The 15,520-nt window shown below is 58.6% G+C and overlaps 1 protein-coding gene across 3 annotated transcripts in view; it reads left to right on the forward strand.

Moving 5' to 3' along the window:
- RASA3 (RAS p21 protein activator 3) overlaps nt 1–15,520 on the forward strand; it is a 107,016-nt gene that overhangs the window by 36,523 nt on the left and 54,973 nt on the right. For 2 of the 3 annotated variants that reach the window (XM_055426760.2, XM_055426757.2), the window contains exon 2: nt 14,185–14,302. In XM_055426760.2, coding sequence (XP_055282735.2) covers nt 14,226–14,302 — 77 coding nt within the window. In that variant the 5' untranslated portion in view covers nt 14,185–14,225. Of the gene's footprint in view, nt 1–13,541; nt 13,690–14,184; nt 14,303–15,520 lie in introns of all 3 variants that reach the window. The other variant, XM_088842556.1, reaches the window with a different exon arrangement.

Below are 15,520 nucleotides of genomic sequence, written 5' to 3' on the forward strand. Positions count from 1 at the left end.
GGCTTGCGGTTCTCTGCAGGCAGCAGATTACAGGCTGTCTCTGCGGGTGGGTCACTGCAGTGGGCTCGGCACTCCTGGAGGTCGCCGGCATCCCCGACGGCCAGGGTCCAGGGAGGTGCTCTGCTGGCTCGCAGCCTGTGCTGGGTGGGGACAGCAGATGGACCGCGGTGCTCTGGAGGCCCGTCTTGGCTGCACCTGGCAGGAGCTCATCCCCAGGGCTGGGTCCTGGGATTCTCCGTGCTTGTGGTGCCTGCAGGCCTTTCAGACCCTCACACTCGGCTGGGAGGAGACCACCTGGACTGGCCTCGGCTCTGGACGTGCCCGCCCCCCCCCAGCACTCAGCCTGCAGCCTGGTCGGTGCCCGGCGACAGCAGAGGGGCCACGACCCGGGGCCTGGGTCCTGCTGTGCGCGCGCTGGTCAGCCTGCTCTGCGCCTGCTGGCCCCCGCAGCTGAGGACATGCTGATCGGTGAGCTCCAAGGGGCCCCGACCTGGCCGCTGCTCTGGGCAGGACCTGGAGCTGCACACACCTTCCAGGCAGCCAGTCCACAGCCTTGCTTTCTGCTGTTTGCTTGTTTCTCGGGACCGCTAATCATTCAGAGAGACCCTGCTTCCCGAATCAAAAGGGACGACAACAGGCTTCCTCCAGCTGTGTCAGGCCTCCAGGGCGCTGCGTGGAGCCCTAAGGGCAAGAATGAGGGTGAGTCCCTGGCAGGCATCCCTGCTCCGGCCAGCGCTTGTCTGTCCCTGGTGACTGGCAAACCTGCAGCGGGAGTGAGTGGTCTCAGGAGCCCCACTGTGGAGGCTCATCCCGGCATGGAGCTCAGCATCCTGTCCTGGAGGCCTGCACTGCTGGCCGGGGATGCCCCCGCGATCCGGACTGTCCTGGGTCTTGCTTCTGTGGCCTCTCGCGCCCAGCGGTGGACGCTGTGCTCTTTCTCAGGGAGCCTCCACCAGCCGGCGAGCAGCCCTTGTCAGAGGGATGGAGTCATGTCGGAAAGCCCCATCTTGGCAGCCGCTGCCTGGAAGACACTGAGTACCTGGCCCTCCAGCTCCAGAGGAGGTGGACTCGGCCTGCGTCTCAGACACACGGCCTTCTGACCAAGAGGCGCCTGCAGTGTGGGCAGCGGCCTGGATGCCCCTTGGCTCATATCTGCCTGGTGCCTCTGGGCCTAGGTTTCCTGGGAAGTGGGTGTTGGGAGGCTGCGCCCAGAGAGGCCGCAAGGCGGGCAGTGGCGATCAGGTCATTTGACTCTGCTGGTCAGTGATGGGCCCTCCATCCCCCGAGGCACACAGGCCCCCTTCCCCACCCTGGGGAAACACACACACTCACCCCTCCCCTCCCCCCAGGGGACACGTGGTCCCTGCCGACTGGTGGGTCTGGGACCCTGCTGCCGCCCTCCTGCCCAGGAGACACTCGTGTGGATGAATCACGGCTGAGCGCACAGCCTGCTGCTACTGCTGCTAAGTCACTTCAGTCGTGTCCGACTCTGTGTGACCCCGCAGACGGAAGCCCACCAGGCTCCCCCATCCCTGGGATTCTCCAGGCAAGAACACTGGAGTGGGTTGCCATTTCCTTCTCCGATGTGTGAAAGTGAAAGTAAAGTCGCTCGGTCGTGTCCGACCCTTAGCGACCCCACAGACTGCAGCCTACCAGGCTCCTCCATCCATGGGATTTTCTAAGCAAGAGTACTGGAGTGGCTTGCCTTTAGAAATAGTTATGAAGCTTTCGTTCTCTGAACCCCTGGCAAGGTCCCGCCTCCCCCATCCCGACCTGTGTGTCTTCCAGCTGCTTCTCTTCTTGTGGCCTCAGGCACAGTGAAGCCTGTGTTCCGGAATGTTCCCTGGGGTGTCCCGCCTCCTCTGGCTCCACTCAGCCTCCAGCCTATCCTGGCCTGCCCCTCCTGTGCCCCTCACCGCCTGCAGGGGTCCCCTGGCCGCCACCTCCGGGGCACTCTGCATCCCAGCCTCCCCCACCTCCGTGTCTCCAAGAAGCTGCCCCATGGTCTCCGGGTGCAAAGCCCCAGCTGCAGTCCAGCCGCCTCTTCCCGCTTTCAGGGTGCCCCCTTCCGCCTCCTGATTTCCTCTGCGAGGTAGTGCGTGTGACTGGCCGCAGGGTTTCTACTAATCTGAGAAAAGACGGCTGATGAGCCCAAGGTCCCCCTGCAGGCCCAGGCCCCTTGACCTCTGAGCGGGCCCATTAGTGCCAAGCATATTCCTTGCTCGCCTGCTTGCTGAGAGTCGCCTGGCGTCGCACAGCGGGCAGGGGGAGCTGGCACCGCGGGCACAGGTGACCTCCACGGAATGGCAGAGGCTTGAGGACCAGGGCTGTGGGCCTCAGGGGGTCTTCAGGGGCCCAGCTGAGGGCGGTGCCTCATTGCTGCAGGTTTGCTGGGAGAGCGAGATGCTGTTGCTGCTCCTGCAGAGGTGCTGCGGCCGGCATGCAACACGTGCGCTTGCACAGGTCACGCGTGCCCGCCGGAGGTCACGCGAGTGAACAAATTGGCTGTGTCGTGGCTGCCCTCCCTCCAGGAGATGCCCCGACTCGGAACAGGAGCTGCTGAGGATGCGGGGGGTGGGGGTGCTGAGCGCAGAGGGTGTGGGGGCTCAGGCCCTCCATGGCCCCCGCTCTCCGGAGGTTAGCACGGAGACCTCTGACCTGGGCGAGGCCTGGTCAGTGTGTCGGACTTCAGGTCCCCCGTCTGAAAGGATCTGGCAGTGGCCCCTCCAGGCCGGGCTCAAAGGGCGAAGGGACACCGTGCATTTAGAATTATTTCCGAAACTTTGTGTTTTGTGCAAGTTCTGAATTTATAAGAAAATGGTTTTTCTAATCTTTTGTTAACATCTAAGAACTTTTCTTTCTCAACTTCAAGCCACGACTATTTCAGAGAAAGGTGTGGGAAAAAGGAAAGAAAAGCAAAAGTAGCACCAGAGTAGACACGGTGGGGTCATCTTTGGATCATTTCTGGAAAATGAGCCTGGATCCTCCCTCTGCGGATGGAGGCCAGGTGCCCGCCCCTGCTCCCCGAGCCTGGCAGGGCCCACGGCCATGGTGCCCTTAGCGACTTTCCCCAAAATCATATTTTCCAGATTGTCTTCCCTCCTGGAATCCAAAATAACACTAATGCCAACTTTTAGGAATGTTCTGCTGTCAGAATCCAGAAACCTGCACTGCAGCAGCCCTCACCCCGGCTGGCAGGCCACCAGCAGCTTCTGGCCGTGGGGGACCTCAGCCCCTCCGGGCCGACCCCACAGGTTCTGGAGAGGAGCTAGTCAGGAGCACAGGTGCACACACGCTTGGAAAGATCAGAAATTGACGGCCAAGATCCCAGCTCCCTGCACCTCATCTTCACGGTTTCGTCACAATGGGGGTGCCAGCCTCGGCAGGGTGGGTCTGGGGGACCTTGTCCTGCCGAGGACGGGGAAGAGGGACAGAGAGAGGCTGGGGAGCAGCTTTAAGTCCCGAATAAAGGGAATGAAATCAGGTCCTACAATAAGAGCCTTTTGTAACAAATGGACAGCAGAGCGCACAGCATTTTTACTTCTCAGGCTGGAAAGGTGCACGGTTTTGATGACTGGGTTCTAGCAAGGATCTCAGAAGGAGTGTTTCAAATGCGGTGGCTAGCTTGACTTTCGATAGATGTGTGTGAAAGTTACAAACTGTGGACCAGTGAACACACTTAAGCAATGAAGATGGGACGGGACCTGCAGATGTGAGGCAGGGACTTGAACCCTGAACTGACACCCAGTCAGACCACATGGGCACCCTGGGCAGAACAAAGTTGCCTGGACCTGGGTAGGGGGAGGAAGGGGGTGTGAGGGGTGCATAGTTGCTCAGTCGTGTCTGACTCTTTGCGACCCCATGGACTGTTGTCCACCAGGCTTCTCTGTCCATGGGATTCTGCAGGCAAGAATACTGGAATGGGTTGCATGCCCTAATCCAGGGGATCTTCCCAACCCAGAGATCGAACCCAGGTCTCCTGCATCACAGGCAGATTCTTTACTGTCTGAGCCACCAGGGAAGCCCAAGAATACTGGAGAGGGTAGCCCATCCCTTCGCCAGGGGATCTTCCCAACCCGGGAATTGAACCAGGTTCTCCTGCATCGCAGGCAGATTCTTTACTGTCTGAGCCACCAGGGAAGCCCAAGAACACTGGAGAGGGTAGCCCATCCCTTCGCCAGGGGATCTTCCCAACCCGGGAATTGAACCAGGTTCTCCCGCGTCGCAGGCAGGTTCTTCACCAGCAGAGCCGCCGGGGAGGCCCAAGAACACTGGAGTGGGCAGCCCATCCCTTCTCCAGGGGAGCTTCCCGGCCCAGGAACTGAACCGGGGTCTCCCGCGTCGCAGGTGGGTTCTTCACAGGCAGAGCCGCCAGGGAGGCCCAAGAACACTGGAGTGGGTAGCCCATCCCTTCTCCAGGAACTGAACCGGGGTCTCCCGCGTCGCAGGCGGGTTCTTCACAGGCAGAGCCGCCAGGGAGGCCCAAGAACACTGGAGTGGGTAGCCCATCCCTTCTCCAGGAACTGAACCGGGGTCTCCCGCGTCGCAGGCGGGTTCTTCACAGGCAGAGCAGCCAGGGAAGCCCAAAAACACTGGAGTGGGTAGCCCATCCCTTCTCCAGGAACTGAACCGGGGTCTCCCGCGTCGCAGGCGGGTTCTTCACAGGCAGAGCAGCCAGGGAGGCCCAAGAACACTGGAGTGGGCAGCCCATCCCTTCTCCAGGAACTGAACCGGGGTCTCCCGCATCGCAGGCGGGTTCTTCACAGGCAGAGCAGCCAGGGAGGCCCAAGAACACTGGAGTGGGCAGCCCATCCCTTCTCCAGGAACTGAACCGGGGTCTCCGCGTCGCAGGCGGGTTCTTCACAGGCAGAGCAGCCAGGGAGGCCCAAGAACACTGGAGTGGGTAGCCCATCCCTTCTCCAGGAACTGAACCGGGGTCTCCCGCGTCGCAGGCGGGTTCTTCACAGGCAGAGCAGCCAGGGAGGCCCAGTGACGGCTGGTAGTTGCACACAGCCCTGTGACTGTGCTTTCTCTGCTGCTGCTGCTGAGTCGCTTCAGTCGTGTCTGACTCTGTGCGACTCTGTAGACGGCAGCCCACTAGGCTCCGCCGTCCCTGGGATTCTCCAGGCAAGAGCACTGGAGTGGGCTGCCATTTCCTTCTCCAGTGAATGTGCTAGAAACATTGAACTGTCCATTTTAAATGGGTGAATGTTACGGTCTGCTGACCCTATCTCAATAAATGTTTCTGTTGAAAAACAAAAATCAAAACATGTACGTACACACCTGTAGACCCTCGCACCTGTGAGATGGCTGTGGGGGGACAGCCAGCTGTGGGATGTCTCGTCCGTTTCCACTGCCAGGCGTCGGCCCAGCTGTGCCCCTTTCCTGGCTCTTCCTGGGTCCGCTCCCCTGTCTGAGGTCCCTCAGGCACGTCTTGTGGACTGTGTTTTCTGTTCTGCATCGTCTGTGTCCCAGCGCCTCCTGACCCTGCCCAGAGGCTCAGGGACGCGAGGGGTGGCCTCCCTGCCCTTGGGGAGCTCGAGCCCAGGAGGCCTCATTCTTCCGGCAGTTTCCATGCTGTCTTCACCTTAGTTTGTTGCCTCTTGTGATGCCCCTGCCGTCTCTTTTATCTCCTTCTCCCTCAGCTACCTTGACCCCTTACCCCACGCCCTTTCCTGATACCTCCTGGAAGTCCCTGCGCAGTTAGTGATGCACGAAGGACGAGAGGGTTGAGGGTCTGTGGCGCCGAGCGGGGGCCTTGACTTGGGGTGAGACTCCAACAATCCGGCTCCAGCCCCTGTGTTAGCTGTCACAGTGTCTCACATAAGGGCGTTCTCGACCCTGTTGACTTAAGTACCTTCCTTAGTTTGTTTTCCAGAAGCTTCTTTTTGAGTTTGGTATGTGAAAATTAATTGGGGGATTTGCAGTTTACAGATGTGTTCAGGCCTGTCGAAGCAGGCCGTCACAGGACGTGGTTCCTGGGAGGACGCCCAGCTATTGCAGCCCCTGCTCCATCTTTGAGGGGCCCAGACGAGGCGTGGGTGCTGGGAACACCAGTGAGGGGTGTCACTCGCTGAGGCTGGTCCAGGCTGGGTGTGAGCGGAGGCCCCAGTGTGACCCCAACGCCTGTCAGATGGCGGGGCTGGATGTGGGGCCTGTGACAGTGCTGTTGCCTGACTGAGCGTGTGCGTCAGCCTTCTCCCATGTGTCCTGCCCCAAGGAACCCTGAAGGGAGGGGCCCGCGTGCCCCCATGCCCCCCACATGCCTGCTGGGTGCCTGGTGCCCGACGGCAGGTGCAGTTCCAGGTCCCATCAGCTGGGCAGGCTTGTCAGGGGCCCGCTCAGTTGTGTCCCCGGCTGGGGAGGCAGCCGTAAGTACCACTCCCATCATCTGGGCAGGCTTGTCAGGGGCCCGCTCAGTTGTGTCCCAGGCTGGGGAGACAGCCGTAAGTACCACTCCCATCATCTGGGCAGGCTTGTCAGGGGCCCGCTCAGTTGTGTCCCAGGCTGGGGAGACAGCCGTAAGTACCACTCCCATCATCTGGGCAGGCTTGTCAGGGGCCCGCTCAGTTGTGTCCCAGGCTGGGGAGACAGCCGTAAGTACCACTCCCCTTTTCTGGTCTTAGCAGCCCTTGGAAATGCAGCATTAGGTGAGAAAGTATTTCCTAAACAGAGGCACAAAATTTCAATTTCCAAGGCATCAGAAATACCTGTTCACAACGTTAGAAAATAAAGGAGATGCGTGGTTTGTTTTCCCCTTGGCTTAATTTCACAGCTTTTATTTTAGGATTGAGTTGTTGTCCAAGAACACTATTTTATTTCTGGCTTAATTAGAAAAGCACAAGAGGATAATAGCATATGCTTTTTTTCCCATTGGGAAAAGACGGGCATCTAAGTGAAAGCAAAGTTACCTGACATTTTGTGTGTTTCAGGTGCTGAATATTTGCATTCAGTTCAGTTAGAAGATCTAAGTAATTCTGGGGGGTGTTGTCCATAAAACCGGTCTGAGGGTGACCCCCACCCAGCTGCTTCGTGCCTGTGGCTTGACTCCCCCGGGAGCCTCAGCGACACTTGTCTTTTGACCCCGAGGTCCCCTTGCTGCCACGGCAGACGGAGGAGCGCTCCGGGTGGGCAGGTGGTCTGCGGGCTCTTCCGGGAGTGGTTGCGTGAGGTGCCGCGAGGGGCAGCCAGGGTGGGGAGCCCTCACCCGCCCCTGCAGCCCCTGCTTTCCCGCTGGCTCAGAAGCTGGGGGCTCCTGCGGGTGTGGGGGCATCGGGCCTGGGAGCCTGGAGGGTGCTGCCCGCCCTGCGTCCTGTACTTGCAGGGGTGCCACGGACCTGTGCCCCAGCTTCCCCTTCTCAGCCCCACAGGACCGTCCATTCAGCCGGAGATGCCCAGCACTCAAGGTGACCCGTGCCTGGGCCTGGGGGAGACAAGCTTCTGGGGTGGGAGGAGGCCTCAGGCAGGAGGCGTGCCCCCACGTGGCCCGGCTCGTGTTTGTACTTGGGTGATGCTTCCTCAAGGCCTGGGTGGCCACGAGATAAACTCTGCCGGTCTCAGCGTAGGAGGGCAGGCAGGGCCCCTGGGCAGGGCCGCCCCGACCTGGCCGGTGACCATCATGGTGGAGACGTAGCTCAGCACGACTGACCTCCTGAATTCGCAAAAGGCATGAGAGTTCTGAATTAGAAACGTGTGAAACCACCAGTGTTAAATGGCGTCAGGTAATTCAGCGTTGAAGAGTCACCGCGTCGGGACAGCTGACCTGAGCGTCAGCTAACAGCCAGGAAAGCCCTCGGCCGCTGCTGAGTGCCCAGTGCCCTCTCCCAGCTGTCGATGGTCCTGCCGGAGCCCGAGTGTCCCCGCCGCACGGTTGTCCTGCGTCATCATTCTCGAGTCGGAGGGCCTTTGTGTCAGAGTCAGGTGCACCAGGGGCGCAGGGCAGGGTCTCGTCACCCGGGGGGACGCCCAGGACCTCCTGGGTGCTCTGCAGCCGGGTGCATCGCACCTTTGGGTCGTCACCGCGGGTGGGGTGGGGAGGCGTCGCTTTGCCTGAGCATCTGAGCATCTGAGCGCTGCGCCGTCACCTCTCAGGACGTCGGGGCGGGGATACGGGCTGGACGTGCAGCTGGGAGGAAGTGCTGGTGGGCAGGCTGCCCTGCGAGTACTTGAGGCCTCTGTCACTGTGTGGGGCGCTGGAAGGTCAGGCTGGCTAGGGCTTCCTGGGTCACCTGCATGGTAGCGGGGCCTGGCCTGTGGCTCCGCACACAGAGCACCAGTGTCCTCGGCCAGGGTGGAGGCTTGTGGCTCCGACCTCCCCCAGGAAGCCCTGCAGTTGCCCCTGGTCACTCAGGGCCCTGAGGCCAGCCCAGACCAGAGGGAGGGACGTGGGAGTGCCCCCGGGAGGGGCGGCACAGGAGCTGTGATGCCCCGTGCTGTGTGTTCGGGGAGTGGCTGCTGCATGGTCAGTGCCCAGCAGACCATGTCGTCACGGGCTCGCTCCTTGACTCGCTGGAACACAGGTTTCGGGAGTGCTCGCCGTCTGCCCAGCGCTGCTGGATGCAGAGAGGAAGCGGGAGCAGACGTGACTGTGGGTCACAGTGAGGAGGGGATGACCAGAGGCTCTGGGGTCCCTCTGTCTCGTGGCCCCAGAGTCTGAGGGGCGACCCTGTGGTGTCCGTGTCGGGGGCCGGGCCCCATCAGTCTCTTCCCGGGGCTCCTGGCTGCCTGGGCGGCTCGGCCCATCAGCGGCCCCTCCCATGCTGCGTGCTCGTCACAGGTCATCATTTGCGTCCCCACCCGAGGGCAGAGAAGAGCCCCAGAGGGCGTATCAGCATTTTCTGTCAGAGTTTCTCGGAAGACATGCCTGCCTGTCTTTTCATAGTGTTTCCTCCTGGAGAGCTGGTGTGTTTCATTTTTAGGTAAATCACGAGAATGGTGTGTTCTGCCGTTTCCACATGTTCACTGGCTCCCGGGGACTCAGCACCCGGGTGTGTCACTGAGCCACTCACAGTGGCCTGGAAGCTGCAGCTCCCCTCTCTCCTGCCGCATGTTAGACTTTAATTTCCTTCTGGCAGCCTTATTTTATTCTTGTCTTTCATGTTGTCACCTGTTCTTTTTGGAAATTGGGGGAGACTTGAGATGCACGTTTGCGAGTCTTCCTGCGTCCCAGGTATGCCCCCCACCCCAGTACCTGGAGCGGACCTTGGCTGCTCTGGGTCAGGCAGCTCAGCCCGGAGCTCTCCTGGCTTGTGAATCAGCCTGTTCTAGAGGTGGCTGCCTGTAACTTGATTCAGAAATCTAGCCTCGTCTGGTCATGGGGATGTTCGTTCTTTCAATGCGCGTGTGTGCTCGGTAGCTCAGTCCGACTCTTTGCGACCCCATGGACTGTGGCCCACCAGACTCCTCTGTCCATGGAATATCCCAGGCAGGAATACCGGAGTCGGGGCCACTTCCTCCTCCAGGGCATCTTCCCGACCCAGGGACCAACCTGCGTCTGTTCTGTGTGTCTGCTGCATTGGCAGGCAGGGTCTCTTTACCCCTGAGCCATCTGAGAAGCTGTTCTACTTAATATCAAGTGTTAAAAGATAACAGCAACGCAGTCAAAAACATATTCAAGAAAAGAGAATGTTTTCATCATGAAACTGCTCTCTGGCAGGAAATGGGCTTTTATGTAGTTACAAGGAGCTACACTGGCCACCAGACTCTGTAGCCCCATAGGTACTTGGAGAGAGCAGACGGGGGCCCGGGGGCTGTGGCTGCCTCACCAGGCCCTGCCCCTGTGCGTGGGGAGGGCTGGGGAGGGCTGTCTCCGCAGGACGAGGGTCCGGGGCTCCTGCAGCTGGTCACGTGTGGTTACAGGGTTTGGCCTGTAGCTGAGCTGAGGACCAGCATATGTAGTCGGACAGGGCAGAGGCCCCGTGCTTCAGGGACAAGGCAGATCTGAGGCCCGGCTCATCGCTGGGCTGCTTCAGGGACGAGGCAGATCTGAGGCCCCGGCTCATCGCTGGGCTGCTTCAGGGACGAGGCAGATCTGAGGCCCCAGCTCATCGCTGGGCTGCTTCAGGGACGAGGCAGATCTGAGGCCCGGCTCATCGCTGGGCTGCTTCAGGGACGAGGCAGATCTGAGGCCCGGCTCATCGCTGGGCTGCTTCAGGGACGAGGCAGATCTGAGGCCCGGCTCATCGCTGGGCTGCTTCAGGGACGAGGCAGATCTGAGGCCCGGCTCATCGCTGGGCTGCTTCAGGGACGAGGCAGATCTGAGGCCCGGCTCATCGCTGGGCTGCTTCAGGGACGAGGCAGATCTGAGGCCCCGGCTCATCGCTGGGCTGCTTCAGGGACAAGGCAGATCTGAGGCCCCGGCTCATTGCTCGGCTGCTTCAGGGACAAGGCAGATCTGAGGCCTGGCTCATCGCTGGGCTTCTTCAGGGACAAGGCAGATCTGAGGCCCGACTCATCGCTGGGCTGCTTCAGGGACAAGGCAGATCTGAGGCCCCGGCTCATCGCTGGGCTTCTTCCCGGGGGTGGGTGAGGGCAGCAGCTGAGGTCAGAGCCCCTCGGAGGGGAGCCCGTGGACATGGGGGCCGGGCCGGCTGGACCAGCGACAGCCTCTTGGGGTGCAGACCACACTGCTGGCCCTGCAGGGTAATGGGCTTCCTGGTCTGGGCTGAAGCTGGAGGAGCTGCGGAGACCACCCACGGCCCTCAGGAGGCCCACGCCTCTGCTGGGTCAGGCTGGAGACCAGCCCTCTGCAGGGCTGGGTCTTTCTGGCTGTGATCACCTGGAGTGCGTGCGGAGCGTGGCCAGCAGCGGCCAGGAACCACGGCCTGATGCCTTAATTAGAAACAGGTTTGCTGCTTCAGCGCTGATTTATTATGGTTTTTAGGTGTCACCTTTTATGTCTGTCAGTAAAGTCAGCATTCAGAGATGATACTTGGCACAAATTTGCTGTCTGGATCAAATCCACCAGCAGACAGTCATTCTGGGTGAACAGTATACATTTTGGAGTCGTGGTTTACAGGAGGGACACGTTGGATAATGTGACTTATTTGACTCTTAGAATGAAACCGGAGTTTACTTTCCTTTTTCTTTGTAGGCATTTATCCATCCATTCATTTATCAAATAATCAGCACCTACTGAATACCAGGCATGACTTTGCCTTCTTAGGCAAAGCTCCACACATGAGAAGAAAGAACACATCTCTCTTCTCGTTTGAGGGACAAAAAGGCCCCATAGTCTGTAGTCAGGAAGAAAATGACCTCCAGCCTTCGGCACAAGTGACGCACCTGGAGGAGACGCCATCTGCTCTAGTGTGGCTGGGACCCGCCCCTGCCCTGTCCCCGGCTGCAGGGCCCGGCAGACGACGTGGCCAGATGGGGTGCCGGCTCCTTCCAGCCCTCCTGGCCTGAGTCACTTGTTAACATTGGCTCTGGCGTCTGGCTGGTCTCCGATGTTGCCATCGTCATAGCAACCAGGATGTTTCTGTAACCCTGGGGGTGGGGCGGGGGTGGGAGGCCATGTTCAGCATCTCACGGTTTCAAGCGGTTGTTCAGAGAAGGCACTTCCATCTCTTCTGTCCTTGAAGAGAAGTGTCAACTGCCGCTGCTTGTGTTTTGAGGTTCTTAGGAGAATAAACAGGAAAAATCCCCATTCTGCGTTTTCCACTAGAGGCCATCTCCAGTAAGACTTTTTAAAAAAGATTTAATTCTACTTTTAAGAAACACAGGCACTTGCAGCTAAATATCTCATTTCTTGCCCAAAAAAAACCATTCCAACAGGAAGTGCAGTCACATCCTAGCAGTGTCAGCTGGGACGTCGGAGTGGTTTCGGGGAAAGGTTTGTGAGCATCAGTTCGGGAAGCAGGCAGGAAGTCGATGGGCCCCTTCGGATGCGGTTCATCCTGGTCGGCATGCACCTGCGTGGGTACACGTGAGTACTTGCGTTTGCCAGGAGCGAATGGAAACTCTGTTTCTAGGCGCTTCATGACAGGGCTGGAAGCTGCCTGGAATCACGTGCCCTTCTCAGCTTGTCTGTGTTTCTGTGCCCAGCTCCCCTGGAGTGGCCTGGTCCAGGGCCTTGCAACACTGAGGTGTCGTGGGGGTAATCGTAGGAAAACGTTCATTGGTTATTTCTTTACCATCTGAGAGCCACTGATGATTCCCTGACAATTCCTGCAGGAAAACCCCGCGGAAGCTTTCGAGTTAGAGGAACCTGGGACGTGTGTCCTCACGCCTCATGGTTGGGAAGCTGAGGCCCCAAGGGGAGGCCTGGGGTCTCAGGCACGCGTGTGGCAGGTCCCCAGAGTGCAGAAGCTGTGTGTGTTCAGGTTGCAGCCAGGGCTGCTCGGAAGCCTCAGAACTCTTGATTTATTGGCACGGAAAACATCCACTCGGTTATTGCGTGACTTCTATAATCTGTTGCTGTTCTCTGTCCCGAGTGATGACATTGATGAAAAGCTTGAAAGAGAGGCTTCGGGCTCGCAAACTCGCCTCTGCCCTTCAAAGGCCGCGGCAGGAAGCTGCAAACGGCGCGTTTCCCGAGAGCAGACTCAGGCGTGTTTGGGGCGGAGGTGTAGCCGTTCTGGTGCCGAGCTCTGAGGAGCGTCCGCTCTGGTTTCAGTTTGGTTTCTGTTGTTGTTGTTTTCCCTTAGCTTTAATCGGGGGCGGGGGTGCGGCCCTGGTGGTACTGGCAGTGTTGCCACGCCGGGACTGCTCCGGCGGTGCTGGGTGCTCAGACCCGGCCCCCTTCCTGGCCCTGCGTCTGGGGCCCTCAGACCTGGCCCAGCTGGGTGCAGGAGGCCCCTGGGAGGCAGGAGCTCCTTGAGGGGGTTCCTTCCTTCTGACCTGGGAGGAGAAGCCCCCTCTGCTCCCCCTTGGTCCACAAGCTCGGTGGCCCGCAGCGAGCTCGCCCTGGCTCCTGGCAGAGGGCCCAGCAGCTGGGACTTTGCCGGTAGTCTCCAGTCAGACCCAGGGCCAAAGGCGCCATGGGCCAGTGGCACCAGGCTGCCTACAGCTCGTGCCTTTTTTCCCAATGCGCAGGGGGAGGCGCGGGCACGGCTGGTACCCTGGGCTTCTCGCTGGCGTTGTTTGTGCGTGCATGCCGAGTTACTCCAGTTGTTTCCGACTCTTTGTGATCCTTGGTTATTGCCCCAACTTTGACCTAATACTATCAAATTAATCAGAATAAAAAGAGAGCTGGGAATTAATAGATAAGCAGTGTCAGCCTCGTGATAGAAGGGACTACTGAGTCAGGCCAGGACTTGGGTGAACCTTGAGGACATGGCACTGAGTGACATAAGCCAGACCCAGAAGGACAAACACGGTGAGCCCACTTCTGTGAGGCCCCTGGAGTCGTCAGGGCCACAGAGGCAGAAGGAGACGGCAGGCTGCAGCCTCACGGATGCAGAGCTTCAGTTTCGTGAGGTGGAAGAGCTCTTGAGGTTGACTGCAAGCATGCTGTAGTTAACGGAGGGTGCTGCCGAGCTGTGTGCTTAAAGGGGAGTGAGAGGACATTTTTACATTCCCGTGTCTTTCCGTAATTTAAGGGCTTCCCTGGTGGCTCAGATGGTAAAGAATCTGCCTGCAATGCCGGAGACGCAGGTTCAGTCCCTGGGTTGGAAGAGCCCCTGGAGAAGGAAATGGCAACCCCCTCCAATATTCTTGCCTGGAGAATTCCACAGACAGAGGAGCCTGGTAGGCTACAGTCCATGTGGTCGCAAAGGGTCAGACACGACTGAGTGATTACACACACCATGATTTAAACATTAACAATATTAAAGGGACTAATCAATGGACATGAGTTTGAGTAAACTCCAGGAACTGGTGATGGACGGGGGGGGCCTGGCATGCTGCAGTCCGTGGGGCTGCAAAGAGCTGCACACGACTGAGCGACTGGACTGAACTGACTGACCATGGCGAAAAGAAGACAGTCCGTACTTTCTAGGCTGACGGGTCCCTGCTTTCACAGGGATCCACTGCTTTAGAGGTTAATGTATGTCCCCTTCATGTAACAGTACAAATGGTCTTTTCTTCAGCACTTTGACTGGTGGTGACAAGAAAATGTACAGAATATACAGAAGTGAGCAGGTGCCTTGCTGTGGAATAAACCCATTATTGGGAAAGATGTCTGAGATTAACTAGGAGACTAAATAATTCCATGCTAAACTGATGATTTATGTTTGCTTTTAGGTGAAGCCAAAAACCTTCCCACGTACCCGGGGCCAAACAAGATGCGAGATTGTTTCTGCACCGTGAACCTAGACCAGGAGGAGGTTTTCAGGACCAAGATCGTGGAGAAATCACTCTGGTAACGTCTGCCGCTGCGCCGTGTGATGCTGGCGATCCCTCACCTCACAGCACCTCGTGGCTCACTGTGCAGTTATGAGCTGATGGTCCCCGAATGCTCCGAGAGTCCAGGACTGGGTGGGAGGACAGAGCAGAGGCTGTTTGTCTGCTGGGAGGCGGGTAGGAACTTCCTAAGTCCAGATGAACTGGTGCAACAAGAGTGCAGAGCATGGATTTCAGAGCATAAACGTTTGGGAGGCTTTTTACCATCTTCCTTTTCCTAAAGAGGCTCAAGGTGAGTGTAGACGTCACTGCCCACGGAGGTCAGAGGCCTCGAGAGCATTTGCCGATGGAGCTCGAGGTGGGGGAAGCAGGTGAGGGGGAGAGTTCAGGCCTGGAGACAGAGGGGTTTGCAGCAGAAGAAACAGCTCAGCTTGTGTAGGAAGCCCCGGGAGGCTGTTCAAGCCCGGTTGGTTCCGGTGGGGTGTGATTCGCATTTCCCACCAGCTCCAGGCCCCTGGCCCTGACCCCACCCTAGGGACCCCACCCTAGGATAGGAACTGTAGCGCCTGTGGTCACGGCATGCTGGGGGCGGTGCCTTGCTTGCAGGTGGGTGGGACCAGGGTGTGGTCTGGGAGAAACAGCAGAGCCGGGTGGGGTCTCGACCAGCACAAGCGAGGTTCTGGCTGCAGCCCCGCCCTCGGGCTTAGAACTGTGGGTTGTGTGGGTCCATCCACAGAGCTATTTTGGGCTTGAGAACATTTTTAGCGGATGAATTATATCCTTGCTTATTGCTGCTTCTAAGTGGGGACAAACAGCAGGTTCTGATGACTTAATGAACTTAAGTTTTAGAAACTGTTAAGATCTCCTGCCCCTGAAACGTGGAGACGCTTCCCTTCACCATCTGCCCTGTCACTGCCCACACTAGCAGGGTGGCTCCCAAGGCCCCGTGTTATTTCAGTCCACACTCCGGATCCTCTGAAGTAATTTGTTGAAGCAAAACAAGAAGACGGAGGAGTTTGTCAAGAGTCGAGTGTGGCTTTGGGATAACCTGTAAGGGTTATTTCTGTGAGCTCCCTAGGAGAGGAGTCCTTCTGTGTTTAAATAGTCCCTGTTAGAGCATCATAAACCTGGAGAATTAGCATCTATCCCTGTGAAACTGGGCTCCCTGAAGACCTGCTGGGTGAGGGTCTCTGGGAAGCGACTCTGTTGAGGGACCTCTGCCTCAGGTGAGGGCAAG

The sequence above is a fragment of the Moschus berezovskii genome, chromosome 13, assembly GCF_049115385.1.
Source record: "Moschus berezovskii isolate FMDL1 chromosome 13, NW_MosBer_1.0, whole genome shotgun sequence".
NCBI classification, from domain to species: Eukaryota; Metazoa; Chordata; class Mammalia; order Artiodactyla; family Moschidae; genus Moschus; species Moschus berezovskii.